The sequence below is a fragment of the Notamacropus eugenii genome, chromosome 2, assembly GCF_028372415.1.
Source record: "Notamacropus eugenii isolate mMacEug1 chromosome 2, mMacEug1.pri_v2, whole genome shotgun sequence".
Taxonomy (NCBI): Eukaryota; Metazoa; Chordata; class Mammalia; order Diprotodontia; family Macropodidae; genus Notamacropus; species Notamacropus eugenii.
This window is the reverse complement of record NC_092873.1, coordinates 5,686,967-5,712,535: the sequence shown is the minus strand read 5'-3', so window position 1 is coordinate 5,712,535 and position 25,569 is coordinate 5,686,967. Positions and strand designations below refer to the sequence as shown.

The 25,569-nt window shown below is 45.0% G+C and overlaps 2 protein-coding genes across 7 annotated transcripts in view; one reads left to right on the top strand and one right to left on the bottom strand.

Moving 5' to 3' along the window:
* The first annotated feature begins 2,615 nt into the window (after positions 1 to 2,615).
* Positions 2,616 to 7,494, top strand: MRPL16 (mitochondrial ribosomal protein L16). The gene is made up of 4 exons (XM_072638716.1): positions 2,616 to 2,804; positions 3,905 to 3,970; positions 4,907 to 5,055; positions 6,495 to 7,494. Exons 1-4 carry the CDS (start codon positions 2,750 to 2,752, stop codon positions 6,978 to 6,980), a joined length of 756 nt encoding a protein of 251 aa, XP_072494817.1. The 5' UTR covers positions 2,616 to 2,749; the 3' UTR covers positions 6,981 to 7,494.
* A 7,134-nt stretch (positions 7,495 to 14,628) lies between these two features.
* Positions 14,629 to 25,569, bottom strand: part of STX3 (syntaxin 3) — a 67,146-nt gene continuing 56,205 nt past the window's right edge. For 2 of the 6 annotated variants that reach the window (XM_072638715.1, XM_072638713.1), the window contains 4 exons: positions 24,629 to 24,763; positions 22,461 to 22,571; positions 19,657 to 19,772; positions 14,629 to 16,943 (listed from right to left, as the gene is read on the bottom strand). In XM_072638715.1, coding sequence (XP_072494816.1) covers positions 19,689 to 19,772; positions 22,461 to 22,571; positions 24,629 to 24,763 — 330 coding nt within the window. In that variant the 3' untranslated portion in view covers positions 14,629 to 16,943; positions 19,657 to 19,688. Of the gene's footprint in view, positions 16,944 to 17,614; positions 17,704 to 19,656; positions 19,773 to 22,460; positions 22,572 to 22,800; positions 24,764 to 25,569 lie in introns of those variants that run through there. The other 4 variants (XR_011973640.1, XM_072638714.1, XR_011973641.1 and 1 more) reach the window with 4 other exon arrangements.

Sequence of the window (25,569 nt, the reverse complement as noted above, 5' to 3'; positions counted from 1 at the left end):
ACAGGGATAATAACCACCTCCCTCTCAAAGTTGTCAGGATAAAATAATAAATTTTAAAGCATTTGCCAAAGTTGAAAGCCTTGTAGAAATGCTAGCTATTATTACTGTTATTATTTTCTTGCCCCCCCTCCCCAAAATACATACATTTTGCTTAAAACAATAAGGGCAGTGACTCAGCCAGTGTAAAGTTAAAAAAGTAACAGCCTAATTTGGGGGGAAGAGAATGAAAGGGTTCGTTCTGTCAGGACAAAAGAAAAGGGCTGACAGAAATACTGTTCCTCTTAAGAACTCTGCTGGCCACCATTGATGAAATCTGCTTGTTTCTCTAGAGAAATATAACTCTGTCACACAAGACACCATGTTAGGGAAGATGTAAAATATTGCGATTCATAGCAAAAGTCTGCCCCCTTGTGATGGTATGTTGGCCATTCCATGTCTATGACTAAATATATAGAAATATATATATTTTTATAGAAATATATATCTTTATAGAAAAAAAATATGTGATTGTATTCCCAAAGTTTATCAGTTCTTTGAACAGTATGGAAATGAACTAAAGGCATGTTGCTTCCTTTTAGAAATATTAAGAAAACATTTTGTAATTATCCTGTAATTGTAATTAAAACTTTGGACTAATCTAAAAGAGAAAATGTGTAAGTCTTTTTCTAATTATGTCCTATTTCCCTGTCTCCAGATCAGCCAACTAATAACTCCTCCCTGAGGTGAGTGGGATTGTGTTCGTCCTTCGTTGCCGAAGAAGACCATGCCATCAGAGAAATGATGACGACTTGCACTTGACCTCGTTTTGAGTGAGGCAGGTTACCAGCCTCACTTCTCCTCCAGAGCCATCTGCATCCAGTGACCACATATTCATCAGGATGACTGGAGATGACCTGATGCACTGGGAGACCTTGGGCCCTTTAAGTCAAGGTCTTTGCAGGAACACAATGGAAGTGATTGAGATGGTGACTGGACAAAGGCAAAAGGTCCTTGTTTGGTTCATCTGTAAAATCAGCTGGAAAAGGAAATGGCAAACCACTCCAGCGTCTCTGCTAAGAAACCCACCCAAGAAAATCCAAAAAGGGTCATAAAAAGTGAGGCATGACTGAAAAACAACTAAACAACAGCAACAATTACTTCAGTTAATAGAAATGTGCGGCAGTTAGGAGGCATAATGCATAGAGTGCCAGGTCTGAAGGATTCATTTTCACGAATTCAAATATGGCCTCAGACACTTACTAGCTATGTGACCCTGGGCAAGTCATTTAACTTTCATCTGTAAAATGAGCTGGTGTAGAAAATGGTAAACCACTCCAGTATCTTTGCCAAGAAAATCCTGAACCGGATCAAGAAGAGCCAGACACCGCTGTAAAATGACTGAATAGCAATGAAAATATCTCGGGTTCACATTCAACCACTTAGAAAGGAAAATCTTTAAATGGAATGGTCAAAGAGGGATTGATTTTTGGAAAAATTACTTTCCAAAGGTGTGTCACAGAAAAAGTTAACTATCAGTGTTTGATAAAGTAAATGTGTCCTGAACCTTACCCTGAGCTCAATAACTAAGTTTTATCTCCTTGTGGAATTCGCTGTTGTTTTGAAAATACCATCGTAACTCAAAAAAGGATTCTCATTTGTCCATTACTCTACATCAGCCCAAGTCCAACATGAACTCAATTAAAATGCAATTGGAAAAAAATTTCACAAAATAAATAAAAAACATTATATAATATAATGTTAATATGTGGTTTTCTAAGTTAATATGCACCTGCAAAGATCTCTCTGTACCGGTTAATGGACTATGTTTGAGACATCACCATTCTACATAGGAGGTAAATATTTGTGTCTTCTGATCACATCTACCCCACACAATCTGTTACCATTACCTGCACGGTCTCAGGCTTCTCTGGCCCCCTTTCCAGGTCAGAGGGCTTAAACCGGGAGGGCGGAGACAGAAAGTCTTAGACTTTCAATGGCAGCAGAAGGTATGAGGAGGGGATGGAAGCTATTGGAGGAAAGGCAGGGCAGGAGAAGCCTTTTTCCTTGACTCCCAGGGATCCTTGCCACACACGTATCCACCTCCTCTCGTTTTACAGATAAGGAAACTGAGGACCAAAATGGTTAAGAGACTTGCCCAAGATCACAAAGTAGTAAATGGAGGAGACTTTAATTCAGATCCTCTCACTCCAAATTTAAGGGCGCCCTAACCCCTCTGCATAATGGGAATCTGAGGCCCAGAGCAGTGACCCGACCAAAGTGGCAAATGGTGGGGAAACAAGGCGAGGGGGAGGGAAGGAGGGGCAGCCAGGAATGCTATGGACCGAGACCTCGGAATCCGGCACGTCCGAGAGGAGAGGAGCGAGAAAAAATTTAAGGGTGGCCTTGGGGCGGAGTCCTCCAGCACAGGAGGGCCAGGCGGCTCCTAGCGGCAACGACGATACGGACCGACTGGAGAACACAAACCAGGCCAACTAGAGCTATAACCGGAAACGCTCAGAAGCCAAAAGTCGGCTAGGGTCCCTGCCCCTTCCGCCCGGTCCACCAATCAGACGCGGAGTGTTCCCAGAATCCCTGAATGGGAAGTGAGTTCCAATTGGACAAAAGGAAATTGAAAGGGGCGGGGTGATGACGCATTTCCTGTCTGTCATGGCGGCGCCCTGAGAACTCGCTGACGACCGGGGTCCGTATCCTGGGGCTCGGCGCACGTTGGACTCTTTTTGGTGACGGCGGTGGACCCCGGCTCGAAACCATGTGGCGGCTGGTAGCGCGCGCCGGTACTCCGGTCTTCAGCGTGCTTCCTTCAGGTTAGGCTTCTCAGACCCGCTCGGGCCTGCGGTGTCCAGCTCTCCTCCCCCAGCCCTTTCCGGCTAGGCCGAGCTCTGCCTCTGAGTGTGCAGGGCTGAGGGTTCGAATCCCGCCTCCGACGCTCCCGAACTGCGTCCTCCCGGGCTAGGCGTTTAAGCTCTCAGAGTCTCGTTTGTCTCGTCTGTAAAATGGGGCCAACGACGGCGCCCCGAGAGTTGTCAGCCGTGATTGGGACAACCAGACCTTGACCTAACTCCCCCTTCCTCAGGGATCTGCCATCTGTAAATGCCACTGGTTGGGGGAAGGGCTAGACCAGGCACTAAGTACAGCAGCAGGGAGTGAGTGAACGAGCATTGTATAAGTGCTTACTGTTTACCCAGGCCTTCTGGGAACGGGAAACACCGCGGGGAGCTTCCATTCGAGGGCCCTCGTACCAGCCTTAAGCTGGGGGTCCCGAGCCTTGTATAGAGGCTCGGGCGAAGCGAGGCTGGTCCCCCTCTCCTCCCCGGCTTGTTTGGGGGGTGGGAGTGCCCAAGTACCTCCCAATCCTAGGATTCTAGAAAAGAAGAATGGGGGAGGAAGGGGACCCCCCCAGATGGAAGGTTCTTAGCCTCCCCTGTGTCCCTGACACCCTCTCATTGTCACGTGCACACATGCCTAAAGTGGACTCCATTAGAATACAAAGGAAACTGGTGTTTTTGAAATAAAACACATTCGCAGATTCCAGCTTAAGAACACTGCCCTGTGAAGTAGTGAGCTTCTTGTCATTGTAAGCGTTTAAGCCTCAGACAGAGAGCTGGTGCCAACTAGGACATTGGTCTTTGTTTCATCCATAAAGCATGGCGCGTTCAAAGACCTCACATCCTACTCTGCCAGTTCAGGGCATTCCTTTCCCTAAGCCGAACATTCCCCACTTCTCCAGTCAACCTCATGATACCATGTTTGTAGGCAAAGGATCATCTGTGAGGCAGGTGGCAGGAAGTGTCAGCACCTAGGCACCAGGCCCCATCTCCCCAGGGTCTTGAGCACGCACCATCCCAGCTCCCAAGTTTTGGTCATGTTATTTCTCAGTCTGTCCTCCGATGGTTTGGTTTTTCAGGTCCTGGAGCTGCCCAACCACTCAGTGCTGGCATGAAGACCTTCCTCCCAGTACCAACCTATGAAGGTAAGAGACCTTATTCTCTAGTTAATCTCAGTCTTATTTTCCCAACTGATAGTAGGCTCACCAGTAAGTACTGTTGTTTGGAGGGTGGAGAAAGCCCTTAATGTACAGTCATATACTATATATTCCAAAAGCATAGCAGCCTAGCTGTGCTGGACAGAAGGTTGGACTCTGTCACTTCTTGGTTGGTGGGCACAACAAAGTCCAATCCATCAAGCATTTATTAAGTACCTCCTCTGGGTAAGGCGCTATGTTGTGCCAACACTGAGAGCACAGGAAAAACATACACAGAAAAAATTGCACATGATGCTTCTTGACTTTGAGAAGCTTACATTATCCTGGCCATATTTAGGCCCAGCCATTCTCCAGGTCCCAAAGAGGGCTGCCATCCTCAGTGTCCTAGTTTGATAGGTCTGGTGACTGCCTTGAACTCAAAGAAGAGATATGAGAATTCACCTCTCCTACTCCTTTGAAGAGAAAGGAATTCACAGGTGTGGAATAGTGTATAATTCTCCTTATAATATAAGGGATTGGTCTCTAGAGGAGGTGATGTGAAAACCACAGATATAAATTAAAATCTAGTTTTTAAGAGGCTGCCTTGTCTAGAATTTCATTAGTATGGCCACTCCCTCCTCCAATCCAGGTGGCAGCCTCTGCCTACTTTATGAAAGCTGTTAGTTGCCACAGCCAGAACTCAAGGCCTTTCTAGCTTAAGTAGCTCTAATTTAAGCCATGTGGACATAGCCATCAAGATCCCCAGGTCACCTAGGTGTTGAAATGAAGCATTAGGAGATGCTGAGCACATAGGAAGAGACTTTTCCTTCCTTTTTATGGCTACTGACATATAACCTTCCTCAGTGAAGGTTATATCTTCTGGAGGGCTATGCTCCTTGATGTGACTGCTGTAGGTCACTCTCCACTTACTGCTCCTTTCCTTAGGTGTTTCTATTCCTGATAAGCCTAAGCTCAAGTTTGTTGATCGGATGCCACTTGTGCCAAAGGTGAGGCGGGAACCCAAGAACCTGAGTGATATCCGAGGGCCATCCACTGAAGCCACCGAGTTCACGGAGGGTAACTTTGGTATCCTGGTGAGTGAGCCAAGAAATCAGCAGCAGGGAAAATGGGGGCCAAGGGTGGGGTCGATGGATCAGGTCATGGGCCTCATCTTAGCTAATTCTAACTGGGGATTCGCACACAACACTCCCCTCTCCTGACTGCCTTTTTGCTGGCTCTCTCCCCATGTTTGGAATGCTTTCCTGCTCAAAAGCCTTCCCTGGTCTCTCTTATTGCTTATGCCATCCTTTTGAGATCACTGCCAGTTTCCCCTCTCCCTTGGCAGACGCACACATTCAAATCGGAAACTCCTCAAGGGTGGGTCTGCTTTTGCCTTTGTTTCCCCAGTGCCTGGCACTTAATAAGTGTTGGTGATATTCTTCTACCACAACCAGAGCAAAAGATATGCTAAGAAGGCAGCTACCTGTTGTGGCTTACAGGGGGAGCTACGATGATAAATGCTTTTTAATATGACTTTTTCCAAATGCACATATTTTCATGCCCAAAATTCCACCATTTGTGTATCAGTAGAATGCTGGGTGGTAGAAGATTCAAATCTAGCCTCAGGTACATCCTAGCTCTGGGCCAGTCACTTAATCTCTGCCTCAACTCTTCAGCTGTAAAAATGGAGTTTACAATAGCACCTATCACCCAAAGTTGTTGTGAGGATGGATCAAATGAGATGACACTGAGCCTGATGCATAGTAGGCACTTAATGCTTATTCCCTTCCTCATCATAAGGAGCTCACTTCCATATTTCACCTTCCAGTGCGCACACAAGCACTTTGTCTCAACACTGTCCTCTTGCACAGTTTGGACCAGAGTTGCTACCACTTACCTAGGTCAGCATCATCCCTCACCCACAGTAGGTGCTTAACAAATATTTATAGTTTTGAATTTAAGTTTTTCTCATTGCCTGTACATGTTCTGGTGGAGAAACAGGTGAGAAGTGGGAAAACCACAGAGCAGTAACAGATAAAAGAATAAGGGCACCAACTCCACTGGGATGAAACGTTGGTTACTTTCACCTCTTTCCCCCCCAGTAGTGTCTTGGACAGAGGTGTCCTGGTGATGTTTCTTGTTGGAAGCCTTTTGAACCTGGCTCCATCTTAATTCTAGTATAACTTTCTGCTGTCTCCTCCCTCCATGAACTCTGTGTTGCAGCCAGATGGGATTGTGTGCTGTCACTCCCATGCAACATCCCTTCTCTCTTCTCTGACTTTGCACAGACTGTTCCACTTTCCTGGAATTCCCTCCCTCCTTTGCCTTTTGGAAACCTCTATCCTTTCACTGCCCCCTCCTGAATTCCTCTGTGTTTTTTTGTATACATGTTGCATCTTCCCAGTGGAATTTAAGCTCCTTGAGATGGGAGACTTATCAGTTTTGTCTTTGAACTCCTAACACAGCACAATGCCTGCCTCTTACTAGGTACTTAATGTATGGGGGTTGTTTTCCTAATTCCTGTCTTTTTTAGGCATTAGGTGGCGGTTATCTCCGCTGGGGCCATTTTGAAATGATGCGCCTGACCATCAACCGTGCCTTGGACACCAAGAACATGTTTGCCATCTGGCGTGTCCCAGGCCCTTACAAGCCCATCACCCGCAAGGGTATGGGCCAGCGTATGGGAGGCGGCAAAGGTGCCATTGACCACTATGTGACAGCAGTCAAGGCTGGCCGCCTTATTGTGGAGGTGGGTGGTCGATGTGAGTTTGGTGAGGTGGAACACTTCCTCAGGCAGGTAGCACATAAGCTGCCCTTCCCAGCCAAGCCTGTGAGCCGAGAGTCTCTGAAAAAGATGCATGAGGAACAGAGGGAGAGGGAGCTCAACAACCAGAACCCCTGGACCTTTGAACGCATCATCAAGGCCAACATGCTCGGGATGAGGAAGGTGGTGAGCCCCTATGACCTGACCTATAAGGGCCGCTACTGGGGCAAGTTCTTCTTGCCTGAACGGGTCTAGTGACCTCAAGACCAGGAGCAGGCATCAAGAGAAGCTGCCCCACCTCCTCTTGCTTCCAGCTTCTCTGAGCCTCCCCCTCCCCACCAGATGAATGGAGGATCTCATGGTGTGTATCATGGAGCGTCAAATAGAATTGGTTCTACAGAAGTCTTCTTCCCTTTAAAGGGACTCTGGAAATACCTAAGTGACTTCTTTTGGGTTCTTGCCTCAGAGCCAGAGAGACCTGGATTCAATTCCTCCCCTTAATACACACTAAATTTGTGTCTCCAGGCAAGACATTAAACTGCTACGTGCCCTTGGCAGCTAGAAGACATGCTGACCACGTTGGTAGTGGGAGTTTCTTCACCAAAAAGGAGTCTTTATTCCAGGGGTCCTTCGACCTGTTTTTGTAAGTCTTGGACCCTTTTGGAATTTACAGTTCCCAGGTCAAGAACCCTTGCCCTATATTTTCCCTATCCGTTTGTGGAAATTGCCTTCCAGTATGGGCAACTTAATAAATTTTCTGTAATTTATAGTCATTGTTGTCTGGGACGCTGAGAGGTTGACACTGAGTCAGTAAACATTCATCAAGCACCTACTCTGTGCCAGAGACCGTGCTAAACACTGGTGATGCAAAGAAAGATGGTCTCTGACCTTCCCATGGTTGTTGTTTATCCTTCTATCTCGACGAGGATGGTGACATCAGGAAGGTGATGCTGTGACATACAGGTGAGGGTCACCAGCCTCACAGTGGCCCAGCTAGTGTGTCTGCAGGATTGAAACCTAACTTCCCAACACTAAGGCCAGCCCTGTGTCCTCTCTGGCACACTGCCTCCCTACATCAGTGACTCAGTGGGGGAGTGGTAAAGCAAAGGTAAAGGTGTAAATCAGAAGGATAGAAATACATCTTAGGAGGAACAAAACAGAAACCCTCCATACCCCCATCACTGGTCATCAGAGTCATGGCATTTCTACTTCTACCCCTATACACAAATCTTGGGCACAGCTGTCTTCACTCAATGTAACTTTATTTGTTAACTTCACATACTCATTTGACAACTGTATTTTTGAAACAGCAACACAGAAATTGTAATGAGAACCTAGACTTCTTCTATCCAGGCCAAGTTACCCCCTAGTCCTAGACTTGATCTCAGTGAGACAGAACAGAAAGTCCAGGAGCACTGAAAACCTTCAAGGAGCCACTAGCAGGGTTAAACATTTGTGTGACTGTATCTCACCCTGGTATCAGCTCCTTTACTACTACACTCTAAGCTACCCTCTTAGACTCTAAGCTCTTGGTGGACAAGGTCTGTAGTCATATACAACCATCTCTAATTCTTCCCCATCTTCCATCACTTAGCATAGTGCACACAGTCACAATGTTGACTCAAAGCCTACAATTCTGTGTGGTATCACTGGCAATTCCTGCCTTTCTGCCTGTAGCACCCTCTGATTCAGGGGCTGGGTAAACACCCTCTTTACCTTCCTGTTCTCCCAGAGCTAAAGGAATTCAGAATCAGAATTACATGCAGGACCACTACCCTCTCTTGTAAAATGTGGAAGCAGGCTGAGAAAACAGCACATTCAATGTAGATGGCACAAATCTGATTTTAAGTGTCAAACTTTTAAGATTCTGAAAATTTCAAATGGATGCCTCAGCAGAAGAAAGTTTAGGATCATAAATGTAGGGGACCTTAGAGACCCTCTAGTCTACCCCCTTGTTTTACAAATGAGGAAATAGGTTGTTAAATGACTTCCCATGGTTACACATGCACTGTTTGACAGGATTTGAACCCAGATCTCCCTGAGGCTGAGTCCAGCACTCTTGCCAGCACCAAATCAGCTTGCTTGAGCCTTGGGATGACACTTCAGTTTATGCATGAGTTCTGTTCCTGTTCCAGCTGCTGACCTTTTTACAAAAATGCACAAGGCAGCTCAAAGTACCCTATAGTGTATCTTTTCATAATGTAAATAATCCTATTTCAGTGAATCACAATTATCTTGAAGCCCCTGCTCTGTTCTGGAGGATCTCGGGGACAGAAGTGGGAACCCAGTGCTTTCTGTCACTACACACCAAATTGCTTGTCAGCAGGTCAAGTTCTCTTGCCAACAGGGAAGTGGTTGGGAAATAAGTTGTAGGGATAAGAGAAGAAGTAGCTTCATTTGCCCATCACCTGAAAAGTGAGTTCTAATTAGATGGAGCCAAGTACAGTGCCAAGACCATTCCTTGGCTTTGGAGTCAGGACCTGGGCTGAAATCTTGCCCCTGCTACTTAAGAAACTGGGTTACCACCAAGATCCCTTCCGGCTCTAAATCTATGAAATTAATTGAAGCAGCACTTGAAGAGACAGGATGTATGTAATAAGCTTTTTGGGACCCAAAGGCAAATTCATTATTTCAAATATCCAAAACCCAAATAAATAATAACAAACAAAAATAGACCCTGAGAAGCTGTGTGACCCAGGACAAGTCGCTTCACCACTCAGCCTCAATTTCCTCATCTGAAGAGAAAGGACTGAACTACACAGTCAGGCTTGGATCTCCAACCCTATTCTCTCAGTGGTGTGTGGTTGGCATTCTCAGTTAAGACCACATTGCCAATAAAACTCAGGTTATGAGTTCAATCTCAGTGTAAGCTGGTTTATTTTGCACTGTTCTGGGTTTACTGGAAGTAGGTGTTTTCTTTACTTAATTCCTGTTGTTCAATCACATCTGATTCTCCGTGACCTCATTTTGGGTTGTCTTGGCAGAGGGTTTGCCATTTCCTTCTCCAGCTCCTTTTACAGATGAGGATACTGAAGCAAACAGAGTGAAGTGACTTGCCCAAGGTGACATAGCTAGTAGTGTCTGAGGCCAGATTTGAACTCAGGAAGCTGAGTCATCCTGGCTCCAGGCCCAGCACTTGGCACCCAGCTGCCCATGCACAATAGCCAGCCATTTTCTAAAAAGGCCATTAGTCACAAGGGGGCGCAATAGGATAAAGATCACAATTACATACAGTTAGAGCTGGAAGAGACTCCAGACTCCATCTAGTCCAACCCCCATTTTACAAGTGCAGAAACCGAGGCCTGTAGAGGTCATGACTTGCCCAAGATCACAGAGCTAGGAAGTTTCTATGACAGGATTCAAACGTACTTATTCTGACTTTAGAGTCCTGCCCTCTGTCCAATAACCACAGTATCTTGCAGGAATTTATGGTTCAGTGTACATCCGTTTCCACCCCTAGGAAAAGGACCTAGTGCACCCTCTTCAGATATGGGTTTGGTTCCATGGCATGCTTTTTGATATGCAGGAACACCATATCCCCAGTTAACTAAAGAAAATCCATCACCCTAACACTGCCTTAACAACATGAACCTCATCTCAGCTTCATCTCCTAGATTGGCATTGGGGCATACTTGGATTGCAGTGGGCTGCAAATATCACTTCTTAAAGAATTTCTTTTCAATTTGCAGGAAAGAGGTGTGAGAGGAGGTTAATAATTACCCTAAATAGAAATAACCAAGACTGATCATACACAGATCAAGAGTTGGAGGCGGCCTCCGAGGACTTCATTTCATGAGTAAACTGAGGTCCAGGAAAGTAGCAGTTTGCCCGTGGTTACCAGCATCAAGTGCCCTTTCCATAGTATCAAGGTCCTCTTGAAGTTGGAGCTGTTATGAATGCCTGCATTTGACCCAAAAGGTATGTAACTCATGTATCTATCCAGATTCCTGAATGATGTCTTTTCTTATTGAGCCTAAGTGCTTATCCCTCCCACTAGTCATTTACACTATTAACTTCTACTCTTCAACCAACTTGATTCACTTTTCCCTCAACCCCCTGCCCACCAGTTCCCCATGTGAAGTGTCATGGGTCTCTGAACCCTGGCTCTCCATGCTTCTAAGAGGATATAAAATGAAAAGGTAGGCATTTGTCTGTTGGTTGTAGAGTGCTGCCAACTGGGACTTCTCAAAGGAGAGGTGAAGTAGCTGAGAAATCTTCAATGGACGGATGGCACACCAGGTTGGAAAGAGGAACTGAAATGTTAATCCAGGATCCATCTAGAACCAAAAAAAAAAGTAACAAAGATGGTGGGAAAGATTATAAAATACACAGCAATGTCAACCAATATTACTAACTCCTCATTGTGACTTAATAACACTTCATTCTTGTTCCTATGAAATATCCCTAAATGAGAATCTTTCTCTGGAAGAAATTAAAATGCCATCTTGGGTCTACTTCAGGCCTTTCTTCCCAAGAGTTCAAAGTACTTCACAGAGTTGATCACCTTTCTCCTCTTCCCTTTCCTTTTTGATGAGGAGGTAATTATTACCTTTCCCTGCTGGGTTTGAACTGTTTCCCCTCAAGAGAAAGTAAGCACCTGGAAGACAAGAACTGCTTTCACTTTTTTACGCATCCCCCCAATTTACATAGTGCTTGTCAAGTGAAATAGAATCATCATTTTATAAGTGGGAAGAAGACCCAGAAGTGATTTACCCAGGGTATGTAGGTAGTAGGCCTGGACATTGAAACCTCAAGGCTTGATCTCATGATGCCCTTTTCGATGGACCACATAGCCACCTGGCATCTGTCTCCACCATCCCTCACAACTCAACTCAGATTGCACCATGCTTTTATCCTTTTCAGTACAATAGATTATAAAACAATAAATTGTGAGTTCTCAGAGGACAGAGTTGTTGTCTTGGTATTCTTGGTACCTGGAATGTTTCCTGACAGTAAACACTGAATAATTGCTGACTGATTGCTTGACACTACCCTCATAACAACAACCCACTCACATCAAGTCATGCTTCTATGAATAGACACACAGCCTAAACTCCCATTTGTCTCATAATGGTGACCCTGCAGCTGGACTGTCCAGCCTGCTCAGTCAGAGAGTAAGACTTTCTCCACTCCCTCCCCAGGGGACTCACCTGAGGCAAGTGGTCAAGGTCAAAGTGGACTTTCAGGCAAAGATGCCCCCAATGGTGGAAGCCAAGATGATAGCGAGAATAATGCAGCAAATCATGATCATAATCTTCTTCTGCTCATCCGGGAGAAGGAAAGAGAAAGCACAGAAGCAACACAATACCATTGTTCAAGGAGAGGTCTGTGAGGACTGGGCTCCCAGAGTGACTATGCTAGTGGAGGATGAGGACAAAGGAGAGACAACAGGAAGGAGAACAAACATGGAACTGGCTTCTGTAATCCAAAGTGCTGCCATTGAGCAATTTACTGCAAGCATGGAAAACACAGGATGAATTCCACAGGATCTTTAATTCAGAGCTCCAAGACATGTAGCTCAATTTCTTCCTTTACAGATGGAGGAACCTAAGCTCAAGAGTTTCCCAAGGTCATACAAATACTAAGTGTCTAGGGCAGGATTTGAACCCATGTCTTCCTGACTCCAAGACCAGCATTCTATGCACTACTTAATTTGTTCTGTCTAGAGGAACCAGATTTCTTTCAAAATCACAAGATTTAGAGTTGGAAGGAACCTCAAAGGCTGTCTGGTCCTCTCCTTTTACAGATAGCACCTGGAGATAGAACCCAAAGTCACAGGTAATAAAGAGAAGATCTAAGATTCAAACTCACATCTTCCAACTCCAAATCCAGTGCCCTCACCCAGCTGCCTCTCAGCATTAGATGTTGGTCACTGGCAATCACAGAATGCAGACCCAACTACCCAGAAATTTATGTCTTGGCTTACAGCCCAGGTAAAACACCCACATCTACCATGCTTCAGCCCCAGATATCATTAACAGTTGGTTTCCTCCATCTTCACTCCCTCAAGTGGTCATCAAACCTGAAGGGTGGCACAGAAATGAAATTGGTGGCTCTGATGTCAAAATCTGAAATCACGAAGTCTCCCTGTGAATTACACCCTCCAGTGGAAGACTTCTTTCAGCAGTTAACCCCCTGCCTTTCTGCTATCTCAGCTCTGCTCTTCTCCAACTCTGGCTAACCACCACCAGCGCTTCCTCTTTTCTTTGCCCAGTGACAGAATATTGTTGGATGAAGCACCTCCAATTTGCTAACTGGTAATGAGTGCTATCCTATGAATGGGGAAGCCCTTATTCCAACATCACAATCTTTTCTCTCTTAATTTGCTCGTATTCCCCACAGCACATGTACCAAATCTGTCCCTCAAAGTCCTAATCCCATCTCTCCTCATCCTGAGCAAATAACCTTACTCCCACTTTAATGAGGTCAAGGCTCTCTGTGATGAATTGCACAATCTTCCCTTCTCTGCCTCTTAAAGCCCATATCCTCATTCATCCTCTCCCCTACCCTCCAAGTATCAGAAAAGGAAATGGCCCTCCATTTGTCAAGGATAACTCTCCCATCTAGGCCCTTGATCCCAGCCCCTCCCACTTTCTCCAACACTTTTAATCTCTCCCTTTGTATCCGTGCTTTCTCCTACAAATCTGCACAGCTCTCCCCTACCTTAAATATACACGTATGTGTATATACACATATAGACATGCATATTTAAATTAATATTCTATATTTGCAAATAAATATATATTATTTTTTAAACCCTTGATGCTCTGACCATGTCTCCCCACTCAAGTTACTTTCCTCCTCTTCACCATCATAATCCTAGAAAAAGTAACCTACTTTCATTGAATCTACTTCATCACTCACTCGCTCACTCCATTAGCCCCTGAAAATCTGGTTTCTGTCCTTTCCACTCCACTGAAACAGTGACCTCCAAACTCATGACCAAACCCTGCCCTCTGATCTGATTCTCTTTGACTTTTCAAAACTTGACCCAACTGAATCCCTCTTCTCAATGCCCTTTCTCTCCTTGGGTTTTATATCACTGTCCTCATAGTTCTCCTCCTATGTCCGTGACTACTTGATTTTGGTTTGGTTTTTGCTGCCTCTTCATGGTCCTCATAGATGAAATATTTAGAGCTAGAGTCAACCTCATAGGTCATGCCATCTTGCAAGATGAGAGAAATAAAAATTAAAGAGCTCAATTGACTTGTCCATTGCCATATAGCAGATAAGTGTCCAGGGCAGGATTTTAACCCAGGTCTTTCTGACTCCTTTTATTCCATCACACCATTCACTATACTACACTGCCTCCTACTCCTTCCTTAAATGTAGTTTTTCCCCCAAGGCTCTGTTCTCAGTATCTGTAGTCCCCTGCACTCTCTCTCTTGGTCACTTCATCCATCCATGTGGCTGCAGTGACCATCCTATGCATCCTTATAATCTCAGTTTCTCCCTGGAACATCGGTCCTATATCAACAACTGCCTGTTAGATACCTCCACCAAGATCAAAAGGTTGTATCTTAGCCAAAAAAATCTCCCCCCATAAATTCTCTATTTCTAGCAACCTAGTAGCTCAGGCTCAAAATCTGTTGACTAGTTCCAAAATATCTCACATCCCCACTCTTTTCCATTCCCACTGCAGCTGTACCATAAGCTCTTGGAGGGCAGTGTCTGAGTCATTTAATCTTTGTATTCCCTAGCACCTAGCAGGCGCACCTCATATTTGGCTGCTGACTTAAACCAGGTAACTTAATTTCATATCCAGTCTCTTTGCACCAGGACCCATTTCCCAAGCAATCTGGTTTATCATGTAGAATTTGAGGAAAACCTGAAAATATCATTAATGACAGTAGAATTCCTATTATCAGTGGGGGAAGGTAGGGAGAGACAAGGCATTCTCACAATCAATATAAACTCATTTATTTAAATTAACAATAAAATAATCAAATTTCCATGAAAAAAAAGACAGACCAAAAACCCTTTGCTTTTGGACACACAATACAATTGCCAGCCTCACACATGAGACTAAATCCGTATTTTTGGAGTTTGTTCCTTCTTGGCACCAGAGCCAGTCCAGTCTTCAATGTCAGACATCACAGCCTCAGGCAATAATAGTGCTGCAATCCCCATGGCTCTGTCTATATTTTGAAGGATTTTTAGAACAAACCTGGCAAAAGGCACTATGGGACAGTCACCTGGATTACAGATCTTGCTCCATCCTTGGAACTATTAAGGTTGAGGGTTAAGTCCACAAAGAATGGTATGTACCTGGAGTACAGAGGACAAGGAGGTTGGGGACAAACAAACCTCAAGCACCAGGTGAGAGAAATCGACCAGCTCCATGAGAATTTCTGCACACTAGCATCTACTTCAGAATGGTCTAAAGAAGAGATTTTTAATACCATTAGATCCCTCCCGACATGATGAGGGAGAAACCAAACCCTCTTTGGTAAGAGGAAAGTGTATTAACAGCAAAGGCTTTTTGGTCAAAGCCCCACTCCTAACTGAGAGGCTCTGTCAACATAGCCCTGGGAGAAAGGATCTCCTCAGTCACCCAGAGTGGCCCTTAATTTCTAGTGAGCCTTAGCACAACCAGGACCTGTGCATCAGGGAGAAAAGAGAACAAGTATCCATTTGGCAAATGAGCCAATGAACTAGGAATGATCGTGAGATGATGAGATCCAAAACTAGGGATTCACCCTAAAGTTTTCATCCACATAATGTCCTTCAGGAAGAGTATGTTTGATAAAGGTTTCTCCCAAAGCTGCAAAAAAGAGCCGGTTGTCCCCTTATCTACTCCCATGAAGTTACTCAAGTTAATTCTAGAGCTAATTATACCCAATCTCAACCTCTCTCTCTCTCTCTCTCTCTCTCTCTCTCTCTCTCTCTCTCTCTCTCTCTCTCTCTCCTCTCTCACACACACACACACACACACACACACACACACACACACACACACACACGAGGAAAAAAGTCTTCATTGGCCACTTCCCTCCCCAGAGGATTAAGGGTCAACTGTTAAGGAGTCTTAAAGAGATATAACTTCCAAAAGACCCCAGTTCTTATCACTACTATCACCCCCTATATCCTCTCCAATCTGAAGATCACTGAAACTACCCCTGAGCACCTGGAATGAGAGGGAAAGCAAGCCACAAGAAGCCCAGAACCCCGAACCCTCCCCTCCCCGCCCCCCCCCCCCCCCCCGGCCTTAACTTGTGATATTACTAAGGATTAGGCCTCACACTCTTCCTCCATAAGCCAGTTTTCACATAGTTGAGTTCTTGCTGGCCACTAGACAGAGAGCTGCATGACCTTCTCCACTAGACAACAGTTGGTTTCCAAGATACACACTTCCAAACACAGCCAAGGAGGGCTCAGCAAATGATGACCTCAGAGGACTATGTCATCACACAGTCCCTCCTTCAGTAAACAGCCACACATAAGAACATATACACATCCACTAAGGAATTAAAAGTCAACATTGGCCTCTTGGCTCCCCTACAGGGTAAAGAGCCAAAAGCTGAGTTTCCAAAAGACTGTGCTTTCTTAGAGACCCCAATTCTTACCATCATTCATCATCCCAGTTCCTTTTCTAATTCTAGTCTCTAGAGAGAATTACAAAGATCAGAGTTAGCTCCCTGCCAATGGTGGAACCCCAGGTTTAAACCTTGTCCTTGCCAAAACTGGCAGTGAGATTGATTGACTTTGTGTTTTCTTAAATATTTGTTAAAGAAATAGGTGATAAAGAAAAAATTATTGTAGTTCCTGAGACAAGAGTATTCCATGAGGTAGAAAGGAGCATCCTGGGAGGCATCTGAAGGGGACTCCCAAGCTGCAATTCCAGAAAAGTAGGCTTGGTGATCAGCCAAGTAGGCCTGGGAGGCACTTCAGGGCTGGCGAATGGGTCAGCAGGACAGTCTCTAAAAAAGAGACGTGGGGTCGGATCAGGACAGGCTGGATACTTCCTGGGCTGGGCAAATGGCAAAACAGACCCAAGATGGGGTTAACTGGGGAACAAAGGCATGTGTCCTGCTCATTCTCTGGAGACCTTTGAGGGGCAATTCCCATCCAGTCCAAAGGAAGAGGTGCAGGGATCCAGCTGGGATAGGATCGGGTTCTAGGAGAAGCAGGGGAGGAGGCGTCGGTCAGTGCACAGGTGGTCGGTGAGGATCAACAGGACTCAGCAGCAGGCCAAAGAGGTGGGGGACAAAGGAGTTACTGAAAAAGGGAAGAACAGCAAAGGGGAAATAAAATTAACAACTAGGCAAAAAGATCCAACTCATAAACCCGAGTCACTGAGCCGGGAACAAGAAGTCCCCATTCCTAGAGGACAGGATGCTCACAATTCTTTTTGGGAACATGCCAAGCCACAGTTTGGGCTGCTCAGACACAGTCTGCTCAGGGGACACTGGAGATCATAGGGCAGGCTTTAGAGTCTGAAAGGACATCGGAGATCATTTAGTTTAGGACCCTACCCTGTGTCCATGAGCAAGAAGAAAAAGGCAGGAGGGGAGGGAGAGATAGAAACAGAGAGAGAGAGAGGAGAGACAGTGAGGGGGGACAGAGAGAGAGAGAGTGAGTGGGAGAGAGAGAGAGAGAGAGAGAGAGAAATACCGTTCCCCAATCTCCTACATGGAAGATGACATCATCAGTGCATCTTTCACCCTTCTCCAGGAGATTTCAGAAACTCTAGGGTGGCTCATGCAGTCAGAGCAGCAGAATATTTTTTAGTTAATAATAACAGCTAGCATTTATATGGTGCTTTAAGGTATGCAAAGCACTTTAAAAATATTTCATTTGATCCTAACAACAACCTGGGAAGTAGATGCTATTATTACCCCCATTTTACAGATGAAGAAACTGAGGAATAGAGAAGTTAAGTGACTTGCCCAGGGTCACACAGCTAATGATTGAGGTCAGTTCTTCCTGAATCCAAGTCCAGAGCTTTAAGTAACACATCATGCTGCCTCTTGAGAACCTAGACCCAGCCCATAAAGAGGCATTAGAACAAGGCATAATGAAGAAACTGTCCAGAAGAGATGCAGTCTGGGAAGGGGAGTTAGCCCACTAACACTGAAGTTTTATGTTCTTTCCATTGCTAACTTGAGACTCAATGTTCCATCACTAAGAGGCTTGTGGTTAATTAAGGCCTATCTAATTTATATAAAGGTTAATTCTAATATCTGAAAGCACTTCTTTCACTATAGTTTACTAATTCTAGCAACCTCCAGTTGAGGTAGCTGAGTGTGAGCCCAAAAATTACACCTTAGAAAGAAAGAAGGTAAATACCAGATAGAAGAATGGATGTCTGTCAGATGCCAAAAGAGCCCAGATACCAATGCAGCCCTCATGCCAGCGGAGCCTGGATACCAGATGTCTGTCAGATGACAAAGGAGCACAGATGCCAATCCTCTGGCCATCAGAGGAGGCCCAGCCCAACAGTCCTGCATCAGGGCTTCATTCATATTCCTATTTTCTGTTTTCCTAACCAGATTGTCCCCTAACCCATGATCATCCCCTCATCTCTCCCCATCTTTTCTCCTCTCCCTAATGAAGACAGAAGGTTAAACACAGTGAAAGGCCTGACTTTGAGCCCACACTCTCTTGTCACATGAAATGTAGAAGTGGAGAAGAAGGAAGTAACCTTAACCAGAGAGGGTATTTATGAGAGTAGGAGGAAGGGAAGAGGAGAGAAGAGAAGATGCAAAGGAAGTAGAGGATAGGAGTCAGAGGATTATAGTTTAGGGCTGAAAGGAACCTTGAGGCTATCTAGTACAGCCTCACTCATTTTACAGATGAGGAAACTGAGGCACAGAGGTGAAGTGACTTGCCCAAGGACACACAGCTATTAAGTGTAGAGGCAAGATTTAACCCAGGTTTTCCTGGCTCTAAGTCTCATCCTCTATCCACTGTAAATTTATCTCACTAGTCATTGAAGGCTCCCTTCCCATGTGCCAGAAAGAAACTGAGATAATAATCTGCAAATCAAACAAATGACCAGAAAAGTCACTGCTCAAAATGTTTGGCCTGGGCAGCCTTACAACCAGACCACATAGAGGTAGCTGATAAATCAACAAACAATTCATTAATCGGTCACTTTTCTGCAGCACTTAAAGGATTATAGAGCACCTTCTTCCAATGATCCTGATATGGGTAGGGCAACTATTGGAAACTGAAGTTTAAATTAAGTGACATGGTAATAAACCCAAGACTCAGACCCAGATTTCCTGGCTCCCAAGTCTAGGGTTCTCTCTACTCCACTCCCATAGCCCTTTGCCTTTCCCTCATCAGCTGACTCAATATCATAGCAAATAAAAAGAGCACTGATTCCTTGTTTCTATATCACCCTTTTCTAAGGCTCTCAACATACTTTATAGACATTTTAAGTACAAGACAATAAACATTCAAAAAAATTTAATTATGAGAGAGCTAATCATAAAAAAACTCCCCCAAACGCAAATGTGGTAAATCAAGGAAGAGCCCAGAAACCAAACCCCAAAGTCCAGCCTCTCAGTGCCCAATCCACAGTTCCATTTATACAGGAAAGGAGCAGACACAGAAATGGAGCAGATACAGAAAGTGAGTCACAGGACCCACCAAGCCAGTGAGTATTCAGAACCAAGCACCAAGATAATCCAGACCCTATGCTTCTCCCAGATACAGTGGGGAAAAGGAAAGGAGGATAGCCCCAGAACAAGACTGATTGAGTAGAGAGTCCACAATCCACTTCTCAGAGGCACAAGTGAGGCACCAAGTGCAGACCACAGCAACAGCCTAGGGGTCTGTCCCTGGTGACTCAGCTTAGGAATTCCAAGAAGCTCTGAGGTTCCCAGAAGCAGGAGAGAGATGAGTAGATGCTGAAGTCAAGCAAGTGTTAGTTCTCTCTCTGAGAGTCAACAGAGCCCACAAAGACCAGGTCCACAGTACTTACAGTTCAGTGCTAGCAGTCAATGGGAGCTGCTGCTATTTCAGCCCGACGGAAAGCCCGATGATCAGAGCTAAAATGCCCAGGATCACCACAACTATGATAATGATAATTACCATTTTCTGGAGGGGAGGCATAAGAGAGAGGAAGAAGAAATTATCATAAATCATGAACAATGCAAATAACTGGCTGTGGTCCTCTCACAAAGAAGGAATTCATTAGTAAGCCTGGTAATTGAGGTGAGGAGCACAAAAGACACTCTCAAGTCAACTTTTTAAGACAATTTCAGTTCAGGGAATGGTAGGCCTTGTCACAACAGGAAATCCACTGCTGAGGAGGCCACTTCCATAGCAGTCAACAGGCCAAGAAAAGGCTGAGGGAAAGGGCCTCTTGGGCCACCTGGCAGTTTCCTATTTTAACTATTTATAAGGAGATGGAATATTCAACTCTTTCCACCTGCTGAAGGACAGCAATGCTATTGATGCCCTGGAACAAAGTCTCTGTTGTCCTACCCTTGTTATGGCTTTGAGCTAACCCCTTCAGCCCTAGGTCATCTCTGCAATGAAAGAAGCATTCTGTCTGTAGCCCAGAGAATCAGGCAGCTATTCCTTTGAAGAGAAGCAATAGCTTTTGACCTCAACAAAACGTGTGTCACGCGACTGAATTTCTAAATATTCTTCTTAAATGAGAATGTAAGTTTCTTGAAAGTATGGAACTTTTGTTTCTCTTTTTGTCTTTGTATAAATAAGAAAAACAAAGTCCCCTTTATACAGAGGAGGAAACTGAGTCCCTTCCACCCACTGTACAGATGAAGAAACCAAAGCCCCTACATTGTACAGATTGAGGAAGCCAACCCCTCATTATTCCTCACATAGTGTCCAACACATAATAGGGCCTTAATAAGTGCTTGTTGATGGACTGATGCCTAATAAATGTTGACCTGGACTGAACTGAATGCCAGCAAGGAAGGATACAGGATTATTCCAAGCTTCCACATAACTACTGCTGCTGTTGCTGCTGCTGCTGCTGCTGCTGCTGCTGCTGCTACTGCTACTATTGTTACTACTACCACTACTACTACTACTATTACTACTACTACTATTACCACTACTACCACTGCTACTGCTACTACTGCTATTGCTACTACTACTACTGATTAAACAGCCCTTCCAGTTTTTCTAGTTCTTTATATACATAGTCTCCTTTGATCCTCACAAAAATCCAGGTTCAGTAGATGTTATATCTGCACTTTACAGATAAGGAAAATCAAGTCAGAGAGATGAAGTGACTTGCCTAGGGTCATATAACTTGCAAGTGTCAGAGGCAGGATTTGAACCCAGATTTCACTGTCCACCACACCAAACTGCCTTTCATCTCTCCTTGGAGTTAACACATTAGAGGAGGTGGGGGTTATGATCACCCCAGCATTCCTAGGGCATTCAATGCGATAGAGCTCTAGAACAGTAAACTAGAATACAAAGAGATCTCTGAAGAGAAGGTCTGATAAAGAGGAGCCCAGAAGTACTCTGTAGGAGGAGGTTTCCAGCTCCCTTCACCCCAACATAGAAAACAGTTAAGCTTGGAAGAGACACAGAGACAGCAAGGATGCAAGATGCCAAGAAACCAGGTAGAAGGAAAAGTGAGAAACTGCCACTCTTGAGCAAAAATGTCTCTTGATGAAGGACCTGACAAGGGTGAGCACTCTGACAGAACTGTTTCTATTTCTACAATGCACTGTACTTTGCCCAGTGCTTACCTCACCCAGCTAGTAAATAACAGAGCCAGGACCAGAGCCTAAGCCATCTAACTCCAACTCATGACACCACACTGTCTTTCTGAAATGCCACCATTGTACTATAAATGGGGCTGGAAACTAGGTTCACTGGTTATTAAATAAAAGTCCACTTTGTCATTCTGATTCCTGAAGTAACAAAGTACCTGGGATAGGAGAGACACAGCCCTACTATCTGAGGCCAAAGCAAGCCTCTGGAGAAGACAGTCCAAGGAGGTCATGTTCCGAAAGACTCAGTTACCAATCAGGCTTAATAAGAAGTAAGATTTTGGTGTAATGCCTAAATTGCTGTCTTCATGGCATGGATTTTGGTTTATAGGTTCATTTTGTGAGGAATCTTAAAGACTATCTGCCACAAATGAGAAAACAAAACTCCCCATTGAACAGATGAGGAAACTGGGGTACCAATTGTATGTATAAGGAAACCAAGAGGCAGAATTGTACAGACCCCAGGTCCCACTGTACACATGAGAAAACCACGGACAGATGAGGAAACAGAGGGCCCCTATTGCACAGATGCTCCTCACTGTATAGTTAAGAAAACTGGGCCCCAGAGGGGAAGTGACTTACTCAAAGGTCACAAAATTAGTAGAAAGCCTGTAACTCAAACCCAGCTCATGAGACTCTAGTCCAGCACCTCCAACATGCCTGAGCCTGCATGAGAATAGGATTCATGCCAGTCTGAAATGGGAATAAAGGGGTGATAGTGTTCTACTGGGAGGACTGAGGCAGGGGATGGACAGACAGGAAGGGGAAGGCAGGTGGTGCCAAGGCTGAGGCTCTCACCCTCCGAGCTTCACTCTGGTATTTCACAGCTTTTTTGGTGTCGGCCACAGCCGTCTCCACGAAGCCCACTGACTGGTCCATGTTGTTCTCAATGCGATCAATCATGGCTCCCTTTCCAAGAATGTGAGAGGCAGGGGCACCAGAAAGCAGAGATGGCACAGGAGAAAATAGGAAAGAGAAAAAGCAGGCAAGGTAGGTGGTCTCTTCAGGCAAGGCCCCAGGGGAGTCTCACCTTCCGGGCCTGACTACGATATTTCACCGCCTTCTTGGTCTCATCCCGAGCCTTCTCCACATGGTCCACTGTATGCATCACATTCAGTTCTATGTTATCTATCATCTCCCCCTGTGAAGGATAAATATTGGTCACATTCTGCACAAAGCCCAGACCCCATCCCTCAAAGCTGTTGACCCCAAGAGAGAACTGCCCCCATGGTTGATCACCCATATCCAAAAGTAGACCGAGCCCAAGAATCTCGACTTAAGTTAGGACTAGAAGAGGTCTTAGTGATCATCTTATTTATGAGGAAACTGAGGCCCAGAGAGGAAGCAAATTTAACATTTTTAGAGCTTACCTTCAGGTCAAGGTTCACATTTACTAAGGGCTCAAGATACATTCTTTCATATGATCCTCAATCTCTAAGGCAGGAAATACAAGTATTTTTATTCTTACTTTGCAGATGAGGATGCTGAGGCTTGTGCAAAGTTGTCCTGTTATCAAGGAACAGGGCCAGAAATAGAAAAGCCAGGCCTTTCAATGCCAAATCCAGTGCTCTCTTAACCCACACTTCCTTCCCTACAGACCCCTGTATCACACTCTCTAGGAGCTAGTCAAGATGCTAACCTCTCCTGGCTCATAACTGAATGAGTTATAAGCCTTACTTAACCAGAGGGTCAGCCCTTAATGGGATCCTAGTTTTCTCAAAGTTTATTTCACAATGATCTTCTTATAATGTCTTTTAAGACAGGGGTTCTTAATCCAGGGTCCATGAACTTGTTTTGTTTTTTTTTTTAAGTAACTACTTCAATGATTGATTTCCTTTGTAATCCAATTATTTTATTTTATGCATTTGAAAAGTTTATTCTGAGCAGGGATCCATAAGCTTTACCAAACTGTTAAAAGGTTCATGTAATAGAAAAGACCAAGAACCTTAGCTAGGCCCTAAGTGATGGAGGAGTTTGGCTTACCCCAGATGCTTTGGTAGACCTCTCCCTCTCCCTCTGAATGAGTCTCCGAATGAGATCTCTTAACCCTTTCATATACTCATCACTCCTATTTCTTGTGGCAAGAGAAATCTAAATCCTGTCTTCAGTGTATTCCCTGGTATAGAAAAGTTGAAGGCCCCAGGCCCCATGCACTAAAACCTCCTCAGCCCTCCCCCATCACTGGAGACTAGACCAGAAACAGAATAAGAGAGCACTCACCGTTCCCCAAGTCTCATACCCGATCCTCGCATGGCATTGTGGGCAAAAAACAGAAAGTGGAGGAGGAGAACTTGAGAAGTGGGTGCTAAGGTCTGGAGAGGAATAACTGGGGCCCCAGCATCTGAGATCAAGTAAATTCAACAGAGAGGAAGAGAGGAGGGGAGAGTCCTACCCAACATGAGCCCTGGGAACTAGCTTGCTAACTAGTCAGTGGGCAAGTGGGTTAGAACCAAGCCTTACAGTCATGTGGTAAGAGGAATAATAATTTTTATTATTATTATAGAATCTCCATTTGTATAATGCTTCAAAGTTGACACCTCCCAAAGCATGGAAGGCCTCCAGCATGTTGGGCACCTCCCACTTCCTGCGGTGAACTAACTAATGGGAGGACAGGAACAAGAACCATACAGGACAATGGGCATGAAGAGATCTCCATGGACACTTGTAGGAGGAAAGAGCCCACACGGATGGGGCCACCTCTCAGTTGGAAGACTTACAGTTCACAAAGCATGTTCCTCATAATCACCCTTTGAGGAATGATGGTGAAGAGGAAACTGAGGTTAAGAGAAGCGACTTACACATGACTATGAAACTAGTTTGGGGCTCCACCAGGAACACAAGACTTAGGGCAGGAAAGAACTTTAAGGAAAGTCTAGTCTGGCTTCTTATTTTATAGATGAGGAAACAAAACCTCTGAGAGAGAAGATGAATTGTCAGTGGTTATATGGACAGTAAGTGGCAGAGCCAGGATTTAAAACTGACTTCCAAACTCCTCCTACCATTCCATGTTGGTCTTCTAGCCAGCACTCAGATTAAATCTAGATGTCTCCTACTGAGGCCCAGAATTCCTCTTGGTTTTCCTAAATTGAGCTATTTGATCCCTTCAGTGGTTACCAAATCATCCCCTTCCTGCCTCTTTCCCTGGGCGCTAGGCTGTGCCCTCTTCCTGCTCACAGCCCCTGCCCCATAACAAGTTACCTGGTTTTCCACAAGCATGGCGATATCCACAAACATGTCGTGTAGCTCCTTGATGCTGCTCTCAAGTCGGACAATGTCCTTGTGCCGCCCTTCAATCTCGCTGAGGGCTTGCTTAGAGATCTGAGAGTCAATGATCTGCAACACATCCCTTAGAATTACATGTGTCCCCAGACACTGCCTAGTGCCTGCCAATCTTGTCTTCTTCCTCCTCCCCCTCTCTCTGTCTCTATGTCTCTGTCTCTCTCTCTCTTACACACACACACACCCCCCTTCATTCAAACTGTTATTCAGCACCTACTAGGTACAAGGCAAAAGGGAATATGGCATAGTGGACAGAGAGCCAGCCTTGGAGTCTGGAGGACCTGAGTTCAAGTCCTGTCACAGACACATAACCAGCTGTGTGACTGTGGGTAAGTCACTTAACCTCTTAATTGCCCCAACTCTCCAGGACACATTTTTCCAATAGGAATTCCCCACAGTGAAAAATAAAAATCACAGGTTACAATTCGGCTCAGGATAACCCCAATCCCTCACCCTCATGAAAGGTCAAGGGAATCCAACTTATTTCACTGGAGGGAACTCCCAGTGAGGACATTGCATCTCCCAGTACCACCCAACAAGGGCTCTCTAATCCAGGGATCACTCAGAGATTGAGTAATTTGCTCAAGATCACCAGTGCCCATGTGTGTCAGTAAATAAGCATTTACTAAAGATCCACTATGTGCCAGGCACTGTGCTAAATGCTGGGGATTTTTAAAAAGAGGTGAAAACAATCCCCATGCTCAGAGTGTTCTCATTCTAATGGAGGAGATGGCAGTCAAGCAAACATGTACCGAAAAGACGTATAGAGCATAAATATAAAATAATCTCAGAGGGTAGGCACCTTGGGAGCCAGGCCAAGGGCCAGCAAAGGCCCACTTCCTGGAAATGGTCAAAAGTGG